The 16052-nt window shown below is 39.2% G+C and overlaps 1 protein-coding gene across 1 annotated transcript in view; it reads right to left on the bottom strand.

Moving 5' to 3' along the window:
- Nucleotides 1-2061: 2061 nt before the first annotated feature.
- The window catches only part of ASMTL (acetylserotonin O-methyltransferase like), a 58853-nt gene continuing 44862 nt past the window's right edge, over nt 2062-16052 (bottom strand). Inside the window, exons 10-14 of the mRNA XM_063450180.1 lie at nt 15832-16016; nt 13353-13485; nt 10971-11108; nt 10042-10164; nt 2062-2308 (exon numbers count right to left, since the gene is read on the bottom strand). Of these exons, the coding sequence (XP_063306250.1) occupies nt 2103-2308; nt 10042-10164; nt 10971-11108; nt 13353-13485; nt 15832-16016 (785 nt within the window). The 3' untranslated portion in view covers nt 2062-2102. The remainder of the gene's footprint in view (nt 2309-10041; nt 10165-10970; nt 11109-13352; nt 13486-15831; nt 16017-16052) is intronic.

Below are 16052 nucleotides of genomic sequence, written 5' to 3'. Positions count from 1 at the left end.
GTCTATGGCTTTCTCTCACTTGGTTCAGTAAATGGAGCTTACTGAACCAAGTACCACACAGGCGGACCACCCAGAAGAGAAAGTATGCAGGCAATTTACCTCCCAGGCTGGGAGCCTGCTGTAGGTAAATTGCCGACCGCTGGGTGGCCGCAGTTCGTGCAAACCAACACGTGGCAGCGGCCATCTTTGTTCATTCGAACGAGGTCAGCGGTAGGTGTAGCCAAATTCATGGAACTGAAATCGGCTACACATTTAGACGAACACCGCTGACCCATACCTTCTCCTACACTAAGTTTGAAGTCGCAGAGACTAAGTCCCGTTCGGCAGTTTGAACTCACTGCTATACTAAGCTAAATGCACGAACGGCCTCGTTCGTGCATTCGAATGGGACTTAGTCATTTTTCTGCATAAAATTGACCGGCCGCACAGCCCAAATCTATGGAACTGTTTTGGGCAGGAAAATGTGCTTGCGGTCGGTCATAAAGGACTTCCATCTAACTTTTTATGTACTGGAGGGATTTGTATGATTTTTGGTTATGTTTATATTTAAAGTATGCTGATTCTGAATATGTATGTGAAAATAATGCATATTTTGAAAGTTACAGTGTATGTATAAAAAGTGTATTTTTCCTGCCTGTGATAATTACATTAACCCATTGTGTTCAGTAATTATATCACAGGCAGAGGGGAAGGTTTGTGTGCAATTGCTGGGAGTGTGTTACTGTAATGTACGTGTTTGATTGGTGGTTCTACAAAACCCTGTGGGCGGGACTGTATGTGTAAAACCTGCATAAAAGAAAGTCCTTTGGTGCCAATTAAAGCAGATTATCTTGTACCTTCATGAAGTTTCGTCTCATGTCTGGGGGATTGGAGAACTACACTCTATGGATTGCTATAATCACTATACTCCCCAGGGTATAATCACGAAGCTCTGCTAAGAGCTTGGTCCTGTTCCTGCTCTCTGGAATTCGGAGAGGTCGACCTATTGGAAGCTGGACCCTGGTCTTGGGTCCAGAGTGGGTGGAGACGGCGAGACCCCAACCAAGCTGCAGCTGTTCGTGGGGTCTGCAGTGGTTATGGTGTCGGGCAGAGTGCTTGGAGTCCTCGGTAAGCACTAGGAGCATCCATCAGCGGAAGGTACCCGGTCTGGGTGCCAGCGGTTCCGTTACAGATAGATATCTGTATTTTAATGCCACGGGGCTCTGAAGTGTGATATTCATTGCATATGACTCTGTAACACAACGTGCACAGGATGGCAAGGATGTATAGACTATGTCCAATATGCTGCACTGTGGGAAATTAACTTGGGTGTTATAGAAATATTTGCAAGGTGGGTAAATGTTTAGAATGTATAATTGTGCATAGAATATGCACATATCAAACTTGCAAGTTTTTTAGATGTAGTTGTATTGTTTAGCTGGATTAAAAGGTGGAAACGGGTTAGCATATGGAATGAATAAAACAAGATTTTTGAGGGGGGATTTTTGAGGGGGGATTTTGCTTGCACTAGACTAGACTATAGAAATACAGATTAAATCACATAACTGAATGGGCAGTATAAAAGTTAAAGAAACACAGCAGGCACCATGACAACTACCACATGCTATACTAGTTGTAGTGCCAGGAGTGCCCTAACACAATCTCAAAATAAAATAAAAGATGCTCCTTAGCCAGTTAGAATAGTCTTGCATGGCCCTCCTTTGCTCTACAGCTTCTGCTGCTGGAAAAGGATGGATGCAAAAGATGTATCTATAGGTGCCTGGATGAGACACAGATAAGTTGTTAGAACGTACTCCTGGCACTATAACCACTATGGCAGGCTGTACTGGATATAGTACTTTTTGTGTTTTTGTGTAAAAAAAAAAAAACCAGCACAATAGTTACTCATGATCAATGTTACCTTTACATCCTCACCTTAAAAGCAAGAAGTAAAGAAACTTTTAGTTAAAATACTTATTTTGTGGAAATGTTTTTAATTTACATGCACCTCATATTTATTGATACAAATATTCATCCCAATTTTTTTTTTTGCGTATTAAAAGCTTTATTTAAATGTTGGTACCTATTACTCTTTAATATTAAATTATTAAAATTATTTTAAATTATGTCTTCGTAGCCAAAATGGCATCCAACAGGTTCTCTGTAATTTTAATTTGCACGCTATTAAATCCAAAATTTTCAAGGAGTTTGCAGTATTCCGTGCTACTTCTCTCCTTTCCTTCATTCATTGAGAGAGACTGCAATAAAGCTCTTGGTTTCTTTTTTTCTTCATCAAGAACAATTTCAGCCACCAGTAAAGCACCCGACCCTGCAATAACCAAAGACAACAGACATATTGTTATTTAAAACAATTATGAACAAGCCATATATACATACATACACACACAGACACTTATAAATATATATATATATATATATATAATAAGGCCGTTTGGCCTGTATTTGTGGGAGGGGCTTAAGTTAACTCACCACCCTATATAAGCTACACCCCTTACCTGACTCCTTACCGATCAAGGTCAGCGTCTGAATGCCCCTCCCACCCACTCCTCATTTCAACACTTTTCTCTTTCTTTTCTTTCCATTTTCTTTACTCTCATACTACTTGGTGGGCCCTCTTTATTTACAGGCCTACCGTATCGTCGGTATCGGCACACCACAACCGACTTGCTCTTTTATACTATTCCCATTTCTTACTGAAGTCTCACTTCTTATACAAATACTTTGCCCCTTACACAAATAAATATATATATATATATATATATATATAAAAACTTACATGGAGTCACGCGCTAAGTATGAATTATAAGGTATTCAAACTGTATTTCACATTTTAGGTCAAAATAGTCAAATGAAAACCAAAGATATACAGTTTGTCTGTTTTGGGCTGTAATTTGAACTTCATTTAGAATTTCAGAAAAAAAATATACGTTTGTGAATAATCCTGAAAGTGTAACTGAGGGTCATTGAGAGGGATATATCAAAACATTTATGTTCCTTTAAGCTAGCACTCTATAAAAAATTCTTAAACAGGAATAACTAGTTTCTGCAACTGTAAACCATCCCCTTTATGTTCAGCACAGACTTTTCTATCTGTGCTGGACATTATTCATTCTACTATTCACTGAGAAATCTTGAACACAAATTGCCTGCAAATTATACAGCTCATGTTTTATAGCAAATGTTCAAAAAGGCAAGCGCAAAAACAGTATTTCCGGTAAATAAGCCACTAAAAGAATAGTGATAAATAATATTAAATCCTTAAGGACCAAATATCTCGAGATGCAACAAGTTTATGACCAAAGCCTTTTTGGCACATCTGCAATCCATCCTTTCATTCTACCACAATTAAACTGTTTAAGTGCACCAATAAATATTATACATTAACATGTAAAGGAGATATAGGGCTTTTTTTTTTTATCATCTATATGCATACATAACTACAAAACACATTTTTTTCCTGATTGTTAAAATGCCCAATATGTCTAGGATTTCAATAAATTTTTGGAAGTTGTAGAACAAACATTTCAAGGAGTGAATAACAGTTTTAAAGGTAAACCTTTGCAAGATGTGACATGCTGAGATTACAGGTTTAATAGTAGTCTCAACACCATTCACCCCCTAAATAGTATCCCTCACAAAAGCAAAAATATGCAAAACTGGTGTCGTCTCAAGCACACCTGATGCAACTAATCAAGAGCTTCAGGAACACTCTAAATACCCGAACAAGCAAGCGTTTTGTTGAGTGTCACGTTTGACTGCATGTTAAAAATATGACTAAGTCAAAGGAATGGTTCACAAAGTTAACAGAAGGGATCATTGTCTTTCACAAACAAGGAAAAGGTTACAAAAAGATGCAAAGGCACTGAATGTTCCTGGAGATAGCGATGGAAGCATAGTTTGCAAGTTCAAAGTTGAAGGAACAGTGGTTACCCTACCTGAATGGAGAAGGAAAAGGAAGCTATCAATGGACCATATTTCTGAGAAGGTAGAGTGTGAAAAACCTTTGAGTGACTGCAAAAGACCTGCACAATAGCTGGTGGCAACAGGCATTGAAGTTTCAGTAAGTACAGTAAGGGCATACTAAACGCAGAAGGTTTTAATGTCAGATCACCAAGAAGTACACCACTAATAACCCAAAAGCACAAGAAAAGTCGGCTCCAATATGCTCAAAATCCTATAAATAAGCCAAAGAAGATTTGGAATTCTATTTTGTGGCGCGTTGAAACTAAACTGGAACTTTTCTGCCCAATGGATCGGCGTTATGTCTGGAGGAAGAAGAATGAAGCATGCGCTGAAAAGAAAATTTTGCCTACAGTTAAGCATGGTGGTGGCTCTGTGATGCTCTGCGGCTGCCATGCATTCATTGTGTTGACGATATTTTCTTTCTTTGGACAGGTAGCATGGAAGACCTGCTTCTCTTTAAAGAAAAATTGGACACCAGATTAGACACTCTATCGTTTACAATAGAATTTGATGCACAGAGGATGCATTTTTTGGATGTTTCAATGGAGGTGAGTGATGGGCGCATCACTTTTGATCTTTACCAAAAACCTACAGATCGTGCTTCTTACCTACATGCTAGGTCTTTTCATCCACCACATCTTATTAAACACTTACCTTATGGGCAATTTGTCAGGACAAGACGCATTGTGTCTGCAGATAATAACTTTGACAAACGTGCTGAAGATTTAATCACAGCTTTCTCCAGTAGGGGATACAAGACTGAGACTTTAATTGATTGTAAAAACAAGGCAAAATCATTGTCTAGAGCAATTGCTAACTAAGAAAATAAGAAACAAGAATATTGGTATCCCATGTGTGACGACCTACCCAACACATTCACAAGAGATTAGGCATATTGTGAATAGACATTGGAATGTCTTACAATCTGATTCCAAGTTACAATCTTGTTTTGATAAGAAACCATTGTTCTCATTCAAAAGGCACAGAAACTTTCGGGACCGACTGACGCGAAACGTGAACTTACAAGCAACTACGGCTGCAAACGAAACATGGCTCAAAGCACAAGTAGGTATGTACAGATGTGGGCACTGTATTAATTGCAGTGGCGTAATCACTGGGGACTATTTTGTCCATCCAAGAACTGGCAAGAGATATCCCATTAAGGAATTCCACAACTGTCAAACGGAATTTGTAGTGTACATGCTTAAGTGTCCTTGTGGCTTAGCGTATGTGGGTGAAACCACTAGGAAATTTACTGCAAGATTGAGGGAACACAAAAGCAGTATTAGGACTGGAAAAACACAGTATCCAGTTGCTCGACATTTTACCGAGAAACAACACACTGTATCTAAATTGAGGTATATGGTCTTGGAGGTGGTGAAACCCCTGGCTAGGGGAGGATCTAGAGAATTGACGTTGAAACAACGTGAATTGTATTGGATATACGAGTTGCAGACTTTATATCCTAAAGGTCTCAATGAAGAACGTGATCTTTCCCCTTTCTTGTGACTTCCTCTCTGTCTCCTTTTTTGATAGTATAGGTATCCACCTTGCTTGTGTATTGTTCCTTATATCTTGTTTGATTGTTTTTAATTTCATTTGTTTATTTAGATCTTCAAGTGTACCGTTTTGGATGGTTTTGGTGCCGAAATATGGAATTGGTGAAAAAATCCCTTTGATCAGATTATTTGAAGACTGATCATGAAATATGTATAGATCTACGGATATTATATTGGATCCTATGGGATAATGTAATGGATAGTATTATATTGTTCTATCTATATATAGTATATGTTGTATATGTTGCAATGACTCAGTGTTATACTATATGATTTTCAAGATGAATTGTAACCGTTTATTACCTTGTATGAAGTAGACTATAGTCAGCTAATTTTTTGATATTGTGAAAATAGACGATATGGCTTATTTATAAGCTATATCTAGTTGAATTATATATGCGTTATTGGTAATATAGTGTGCCTTGGCGATTACTTCTATACTTTTTGTTAATGCGTCTACATAATTCAGAGGTTACAGCATATATGTATAAATGTTTATTTAACTTTGTTATTGTTAAATTATAAGATATACACTGTCATATACTTATATCATATTTCATATTTGTGTGAATTATATATGTAGTATTATATTGATAGAAACCATTGGTTTGATCCAATATTGCTTTAATGTAAATTTATTAAAATAACTGTATGAATTACCAATCTATTGTTGGTTTTCACTTTGAAGATAATTAATTAACATTTGATGCACTTTTATATATAATATCACTTTTTTTAAGGTGTGTTACTTTAAGATAATGGTGTTGGTGTATTATTACCAATAGTATTAATATTTGGGTATTATTAGCAACCCTATATGTTAAGCACCACTTTTCTTTTTAGTTTATGATTATTTTTGTAGGTAAATTTTCACTTTTGCATGCTTTATATTCATTTCTTTGTGGTGGGTCAGTTTGGTATGTATAACACATTTCTTATGCTAATGGTTATCTTTCCGTAGATATATTACTTAGTTCTTGCAACTATGCTTGCTGATGCGCACGCATGTGAAATGTAACCAGCTTAGCGCATTTTTGCGCATGCGCGGCATGAGTAAAGAGGTTTTTGCTAGTAACCTCTATGAAGTTTTGCATACACGCGAGTCCTTCTATGCGTTTAGTGCACCATTGCGCATGCTCTGCTAGGGCTAAGGCTTTAGACAGGAACCTCTATGGCGTTTTTTTTCTCTTTCAGGACGCATAGATGTTTGATCACGTTTTTTTTTTTTTCTCTTAATGTGTTATATGAAGTGGATGAGTCTGAGGACGGAAGTGATGATGTCACTTCCGGTTTCGACTTTCCTCTTCCATACTGATGGCCATCAGGTGATTTATTGCTTTATAAAGGAACTGTGGTGTACCTAGATATAATGTTCCCTTGATAAAGGCAACCAGGAGCTGCCGAAACATTGGGGGGTTACTTTTTGTGTCCTGTTTCTGCCCTATTAGGCTTGTGAAAACTTTTGGTAATAATCATTGATTTTTTTTAAATTTATTTTTTTGTGCCTAATTTTGTCACTCTAATTATAATTGTTTGTTTTTGCCTGTATCTGATATTGGCTTATTAAACCAGGTTAAGTGACTATTGTGGCTTTTTTTGGTGTGCATTCTCTTTCTTGTTAGATTACTATTCTTGAGTACAACACATGTATACCTTTGCCAGGAGTTTGAGGGATATGTAGGATTAATAAACAGACATGCCCTTTTGACAACCATTTTTGCTCACTTACTAGGGATGCAATTTGGTGAAGTGACACCATCACTGTACTGAGCGGAATCAAGCTTTGGCATTTTTTTAAAAGCTAACCCTACCACCAATTCTTCCTCTGACCCGACACCAACCCTATAACTAACACCAACTCTAAGCCTACTTTAAAGGAATTCCCTCTGCTGTTGTTAGTGCCAACATTAGCAGAGGGACTTCCCAGCTGAGATGAGATGGAGATCTCACTTTAATGCTGCAAGTCCTGCATGCTAGCACTGCCAATACAATGTGATTGGTGCTGTCCAACTGGCACAGCCAAAGCCACTGTTGCAGGGGGACATGCAGGGAGACCCAACCAGATTCTTTACAGACACTAGGGGGTCTCACTCCCTAGTGTCTGAAAATCACTAATTAGACCTCTCCAGGCACAAGTGGCCAAGGGCATTTCGTCACACATCTTCCCATTGGGGGGTGGGGGGAGACAAACCAGGTACCTGACCTTCTGTCGGTCAGTACCTGAGTTTGTCAAGTAGCCCACCCACAACAAAAAGTTAACAGAGTAGCCCACCCACAATACACCATTACTGCACCTGGTGATTCCTGGTGTCCGGCTCTGGCCTGTATGTCCCAGGTTGCTGAGGGGAACTAGTGGGCAGAGGCTAGCGGCACTCTGCCCTAATGCCAGCGCTTCTGCTGGGTTGGCCGGTAGGTATTCAGGCTCTGACCAAGAGGGCAAGGGAGGGCAGGGGCCGACCGTGTTCTGCCCGGATGCCAGCTCCTCTGCTGGGAGGGGGTCAGTGGAGGCTAACATCTTCTAACATTGGATTCTCTGAAGACAGGGGTGCTGCACCTCTAAAATGCTAAAGTGATAGTACGGACATGAGACCGCAATGACCATCAACCTGTTTGACGGCGCAGAGTATTAGGCCTGAATATGCTGGAAACCAAAATTCCATACACTTGACGCAGTAAGAGACAGGATCTTAAAACATATGCGAAAGACACTTGGGACTTCTGATTTGGCTAACAAGGTCAGGATATGTTGGACTTAATAAAGCTGAAGCGACAAGAAAGCGGAAAATGCGCCCAATGAAACCAAATATTCCTGGCTGAAGAAAACCATACCTTAATCAGGAATCAAACCTAACCCAGACAAAGTATAGTACTTAACAAAATATTTACTTTGACAGGCCACATGGTGGCGATATTGGCATAGTCACCTGCAAATCTCTTAAACGAATGGCTGAAAATCCGCTGAAATTAGCAGAATGCAATATCCCTTACCCTTATTTTAAGACTGCTCGTAAAGAGCCGAAATGAAAGTGCCAAACGTGGCGCGGAATAGCTGGTAAACCCAGCGTGTCTGTGGGTGGGTCCGTGAATTGATAGCGTGGTGACCCGGTGAGTAGGAAGGGGACCAGGCCACTGGTCCTGACGGTGTGCTAAGCGGCACCCGTCAGGAAACTTACTATTAGTGGTCAGACCTCGTGGACCCGACCTTGGTCTATATATATACACAGACAAAAAAAAAAATGTATTTTAATTGTTGGGTTAGGTGTTTTGTTTTCTGAGCGCTAGACAAGTAGGTTAATTAAAATAACCTCTTAATAACATAGCTTAAATGAATCCCCCTATCATCATGCACTGTTATACGGCAGAGGAAGTGTATGCCATTTTGTGAGACTCTGATAGGGACACTCTTGCAGACAGTGACACTATGACAGCCTCTGATATAGAGTCCCTAAGTGAGCCCTCCAGAGATGGTTTGTATCTTTACTAAAGCTTAATAAATCAGTTTTGGTGTATAGATCATGTCTCTGCAATCTCGCTGCTTAATTCTCTGCCATTTAGGAGTTAAATCACATCGGTTATGCAGATTTAGTCACACCTCCTCCCTGCATGCGACTTACACGGCCTCCTAAATATTTCCTGTAGAGCAGTGGTTCCCAACCCGGTCCTCGTGGAACCCTTACCAGTCCAGGATTTAGGGATCACTCTGTTGTGTCCAAGGTGTTTTAAGAAAAAAAGAAAAGAAAACACCTTGGACACAACAGAGTGATCCTTAAATCCTGGACTGGTAAGGGTTCCACGAAGACTGGTTTGGGAACCACTGCTGTAGAGAGATCTAACATTTAAACTTCCTTTGTTGCACATTCTGTTTAACTGAAAATGTCTTATCACCTGTTCTGTTAAGCCTCTTAAAACCTGCTGTATATAGGATCAATTTACAGAGAAGGAAATACAAAATTCTAAAGTATGTTAACAAATGATTGAAAATTAAACCATATATTCATGAAGTTTGTGCCAGTCACAGGCAGGGGACGTGTGGCTATGGCTGGATGGACAGAAACAAAATTGATTTAACTCCTAAATGGCAGAGAATTGCACAATGAGACTGCATGTGCATGATCTACACATCATCACTGCTTCATTATTCTGAAGTGGTTTTGAAGCCTATAGTAATTTGAATAATGTTTTTTTCGACTTTTCTTTGTACTTTTGATTATTTCATTTTTGATCTCCTTGTCACAGTGATGGACTTTGTCTAAAGATGCTTTGGATTCTATTGGGTCAGTATTTTCTCTTAGATTTATCCAAACACAAAGGATGCTCTAAGACACCGTCTCAAGTGCTCTCCTCTGCTCTAAACTATTTGGTGAAGATTTCACATTCACACTGTGAGCTTTCTTTTAAAGCTATTCTTTTCTTTTAAAGCTAAATCTTTTTTTTTTCTGCGATCTAAACATTTTTCTAAAATCTAAACATACAATGCATTGTAAAACAAAATAATATACATTAACATGTAACATTATACCTTTATGACATTTTTCAGATATCTTGCGTAGCAAGCAGTTTAATTGTTCATCAGAATAGTGATGCACAATTCTGGCGAGAATGTACAACTCAGCCTCCGGGAGACTGTCTTCGAAGAAGTTTCCTGCAAGAAAAACATTATTAGCCATGTTCTGAGAGACACTGGTGTGCATAAATCCAATATTTCTCAACCTTTTACGGAGAAGTACCCCTGCAGGACTAGAAAAATACATTCCTAAGTACTCCTTAGAAAGTCATTTTTAGATTTCAATGAAATGTGCAGACATTGATATTTCAGGGAACACTATAGTGTCAGGAACACAAACATGTATTCCTGACCCTATAGTGTTAAAACCACCATTTAGGTGGCTTGCCCCCTCTTAAAATGATAAGAAAACGTACCTTATTTCCAGCAGAGCGCGGGTCTGCCAGCGCTGACACCCTTAGGAAAAGCATTGGATTGGCTATCGTCAAGGAGGCAGGGCAGGGTCACATGACAGTCTTGCCAATCAGCATCTCCTCATAGAGATGCTTTGAATTTATGTATCTCTATGTGAAAAATTCAGAAGGTGCTGCACTGCCCCATTAAAAAGCCTGCAGGGACAGACTATACACACCAGAAAAACTACAATAAGCTGTAATTGTTCTCGTGACTATAGTGTCTCTTTAAATTAATCCCATATTGGAGAACAAGCCTGATTTAAGGTAGTAACGAATATCATTAAATTAAGTATGACATAATGTAAATATTATGTATGAAAGGTTGAGTGTAAGAACTATTAATCTGAAGTATAAAAGTCACAAAATGAAAATATAATATGGACAAATCAATAATTGCTCCAAATAAGGTGAAATGCAGATAATGTTATCAAATGCACATGCTCACACAGTATTGTGAAAGATCTACTAATTTGCAGCACCAAACCATACCTGCTGTAAATGTAATCCGAGATGAATCAGAATTCTGAAATTGAGGAGTGTGCTGAATAACTTCGGGTAGGTCAAATACATTCACCCTCATATTTGGGTAGAGATGAACCAGTTCGTAAGCAAGTGCACCAGTGCAACCTTCATAAAGAATAAAAGTCAGAGCAGGTTTATACTTGCATCTTATTGTATTTACATAAATGTGTTGAGGTACCAGGCCAATACTAATCAGGCATGGTTCTTCATGTGTACTGTTAATATTGTAAGTGTGCCCCTAAAAGGAGGTCTGAACATGGCTGAATTAAACATGAGAAAAGTAAATATTACTAACAATATAAATCAGGAAAGAATAAGAAACTGTAGAAGAAAGTGTTTCGAAATGTAAGAAGGATAAAAGGGCAAATATTCTGGTGCATAGGTGATAGGGCTTACAGAGGACTCCGGCATGAGATAAGATAAGATAAGTATCTCATTGGGAAGAATAAATAAACCTCCGGAGCTTGCAGACTATGTATTGACAGCATCAAAGAAGCTGCAACATTGTATTTTTTTTTTCCAGATTATTAGAAATGGAAAGAATTTGTTATGTGCTGAAACAACTTCTGCAGCTAAAAAAAATTAAAAAAAATAAAAATTAATTTACAGCAATTAGGAATGGAATATTGGAAAAGTAATACATGTGTATTTTTAACAGCATTAAGAAATATGTATTTTAAACACACACATTACAATGAAGTTTAAAAAGAACAATAATCTCCATTTTTATACAGCATCAGAGGCATTGCATAGTATACAAATTTACTTCTATTATCAATATAATTTGTATTTTCAGAATAGCACATTTTACTACCTGTACTTCAGTTTTTAGTGGTGAAACAGAATTTATGCCAAGTGATACAAGTGATTACATTTGATATACGACTTCCAGTTGACTAGTGGGAACAGCCTGACATGTGGTGGTCTCATCTCCACTTTGTTAGGATGAAATCTCCTTCAAACTCAGTAATACTTCTTATTTTAATTCAGTTTGGTCGTTTTGGGTATTGCACTAAACAAATACTATATTGGCCATACTTTGGAATTGTTATCTGCTGATCGACAAATTTGACAGTTTGATCTATGGTGATAATTTCTACTTGCTGCTTCGTTTTCATTTTAGTTATTCCCCTTTAGCCCAGGGTAAATATATTTTTCCATTGTTTAAAAATATTTGATGTTACTTTTGTGTTTTGTATCCTCATGATATATTTTATGGGGCTTACTATTATCTCATACATCAATACTGTCCATCCTTTTTCTATTCAGTAGACAAAAGCAATGGCAGAGCCGCACACCATAAGGGAGTAAAAATCCTGTTGCAAAGTCTGTTGTGCGGATCCATCTTTGATTGTGTATACTCTAAAGATTGTAGGGAGCCATAGAATTTACACGAACTGCCAATTCTTCTCACTACTTAAAATTCTTTTTAGTAATGGTCTCCACTCAAAACAACCAACAATAATGGACGGAAAAAACGGCAAACAGTGGATGAATTAGAAATTAGAAGTTTCAAGAAATTCTACTATTTAGGTACAAATTTACATTTCTTTAATCCGGTTCCATATTAGAAAGTTATTAAAACGCATCCGGTTTACTCTCTCCTTCATTAACAATTTACCTGCCTTAAAATAAGATATTCTATCATTTCACTTTAAATATAACTAGGAATTACATTTTAGGTTGTTTCCCACTGGAATCTCCAAACCAAAACACCATCTAAGAAATCAAGAAAGCCACTGGGAGGCCTCTTTAATGTCCGCGCCCGTGTTGTGTTGCTCTATTTCTAGGAATCTTGGCAACAATCAGAATCAGAATTCTGAAATTGAGGAGTGTGCTGAATAACTTCGGGTAGGTCAAATACATTCACCCTCATATTTGGGTAGAGATGAACCAGTTCGTAAGCAAGTGCACCAGTGCAACCTTCATAAAGAATAAAAGTCAGAACAGGTTTATACTTGCATCTTATTGTATTTACATAAATGTGTTGAGGTACCAGGCCAATACTAATCAGGCATGGTTCTTCATGTGTACTGTTAATATTGTAAGTGTGCCCCTAAAAGGAGGTCTGAACATGGCTGAATAAACATGAGAAAAGTAAATATTACTAACAATATAAATCAGGAAAGAATAAGAAACTGTAGAAGAAAGTGTTTCGAAATGTAAGAAGGATAAAAGGGCAAATATTCTGGTGCATAGGTGATAGGGCTTACAGAGGACTCCGGCATGATGCAAGTGCAATGGGACCAAAGAATATTACACACAAAAAACAATGTTATACTCTTAAGAGTAAGAGAATATAATTCAAAATCACAATTATTAAAATTTGTCAAGTAAAACAGTACATACCTCCAAGATCGCAAGCAGAGTCAAACTTGGAGAGATCAAATGCAGCAGCAACATCGTTTGAAGTTATTTTAAGGATGCCATGCATGGCACTCATAAACTGTTTCTTGGCCTCGGGATGGCAGTGATGAGCAACCTAAAAAGAATAGTTCAAAGTTTAAATTGTATTTAAAAAGTTATTATTAGGGGGCGGAGCTAACAGCCGAGCTGAGCGGTCGCATGGCGGACGAGCTCCGTGCCAAAAATCCTGTAATAAGCCTGAATTCTGCCAAGACCCATAGCAAGTAGCCCCAAAAGCTAGTGCACTGACCCTGGCGACGGGGGGACCACAAACACAGCAAACCGCCAGCAAGCTCTCAGCCTGTACTGACCACCACGACCTGGGGATAGATCTGCGGCCTGCATGAGACCTATCTGAACAACATGGGGGAGACGGCCGCTCCCTCTGCCGATTGCAGTACCAAGGACCGGAGGTCTCCCCAGTACACTCTATCCCCCCCCCCCCTCTGCCGATGAGGGATATCCCGGCATAGAGTGTGACACAGGAGAGAAGCCCCAACAGAGGCCTACCTGCTGCGAGAAACGAGGACAATCCAACATGGCGGATGAAGCATGGGACCCTGCACCTCTGCCCCCTCTGGCGGAGCGGCTAGACCGCCTGTTCAACGCCTTCTGGGCCAGGCTAACCGTGCTTGATACCCCCAGCACTCACGGGTCAGCCGACCAAGCTACTCCAAACCGGGGCCGCCCAAACGACCGAAAACGGCAACAGAAGCGACCTCTACGGGCCTCCGGAGCGGAGGGGCGGCGGATAAAACGCAAGCAGCGGGTGAAACGGATGACCGCATGCAACCCCGCAGCCCAACACGCTGCTCCTCCCAGGCTCCTGCACGGGCACCCTCCTCCATACTCTGCCCCACAACGAGCACAGTCGAGACCACATCTGACCACAAGGAGCCAGGGGACAAGCTTGAAACCCACAAGGCCGACGTTTGTGCCCACATGCCGGACCAGGGGCCCGCACCAATTCACACCTCGGCAGGGCACCCAGCGGAATCACCTCCCGAGCAAGATGCCCATATCTCCCAGCCTCATACTTCTGCAGTCATCCTGCTTCATCAGTGCCAGATGGAATCGCTGGGTTATGGAGGTTCAGCTGGCTGTGCCGCGGCGAATCCTGAGGTCGGGAGTGGGTTGAATGCCTATCAGAGACTGCCCGAGGTTACCCCGCAACCACATGCTGACTCTTGAACTATGTTTTATGTTATATGCCTTCTGTTTTAAGCTTCTAACAACACACTGTACACACTCCAACGCTGTATGACACTCCACTCTTGTCTCATCCACACACCTCGCACATCAGACACACTCTACTAGTCTATCTCACTCATTTTACTTTAACCTACTGTTACTGCACGCTGTAAGTTTGCATGCCCAATACTTCTAACAAACCACTTCTAAAAACTTGTGTAGTACACTAAAATGCCTTGAACATGTTACGCTTTGTACAGTTGTTACTCTTATGACTTGTTGTGCTCCTTATGTGTAATACACCTACGATATAATGCCATTGATATCTATCTACATATGCTTAAAACTGTTAATAGCTTGTAACAACGATGACAAAAAAGAAAAATGTGCAGTATTTTTCGTGCCAACCTGCAAATCTTGATGGATAAACTATGCGTGCTGTTGTGGCACATTACAAATAAAGAATTAAAAAAAAAAAAAAGTTATTAATATTAATATTATATTAAGTCTAGTTTGTTTGGTTTTGTACACATGGGAATGATGATAAACCGATTCCACAAGTTTGCTACAATTTGGGTTGATACCCTGTGTAAGAAAGACATTTGTTCCAAATCCATACAATTTCCAAAGGCTATTTTTAAAGGGTACCAAAACAGCTTTTGCTTAATGAAGCAGTTTTGGTGTATAGATCATGACCCTGCAGTCTGAATGCTCAATTCTCTGCCATTTAGGAGTCAACTAATTTTGTTTATACAGCCCTAGTCTGCATGTGACTTGCACAGCCTTCCTAAACACTTCCTATAAAGAGAGCTCTAAAGTTTAAACTTCCTTTATTGCACAATCTGTTTAATTTAGAATTTCGTATCTCCTTTTGTTAATAAACTGCTACAGCCTGCAAAAGTGTGTGATTAAAGTTCAATTTACAGACATGCAAATTAACATCTAATTGAAAATAAAAAAATGTAAAAAAAAAAAAATGATGCAGGCTATGAGTCATTGAGGGGAGGTGGGGATGCATAAATATGATTTAACTCCTAGATGGCAGAGAATTGAGCAGTGAAACTACAGGATCATGATCTGTACACCAAAACTGCTCCATGATCTGTACACCAAAACTGCTCCATGCATAGTATTGGATTTTAAGTGGACCATTTAAGTATTTTATTTACTTTTTAGCACTGTCAATAGGTTTTATGTATATATTAAACACAAAGGTAAAACAAAAGCTTACACAGTGTGAGGTCTCTGTGCTTTTCATGAGGGAATTTTCTCGATGGCGTGTCCCATCTCTGACAGCAGATTCCAGATGTGTGAACATTGGCCACAAGTTGTCATTTGTATGGATAATATAGTCATGAACAGAAAATTCACCATCAGAAGCCAGAAATGTATTGGCTTCTTTGGTGTTGCTATACACTAAAAAAAAAAAAAAAAAAGACAAAAAAGAATAAG

The sequence above is a fragment of the Pelobates fuscus genome, chromosome 1, assembly GCF_036172605.1.
Source record: "Pelobates fuscus isolate aPelFus1 chromosome 1, aPelFus1.pri, whole genome shotgun sequence".
Taxonomy (NCBI): Eukaryota; Metazoa; Chordata; class Amphibia; order Anura; family Pelobatidae; genus Pelobates; species Pelobates fuscus.
This window is presented reverse-complemented; position numbering and strand designations above follow the sequence as displayed.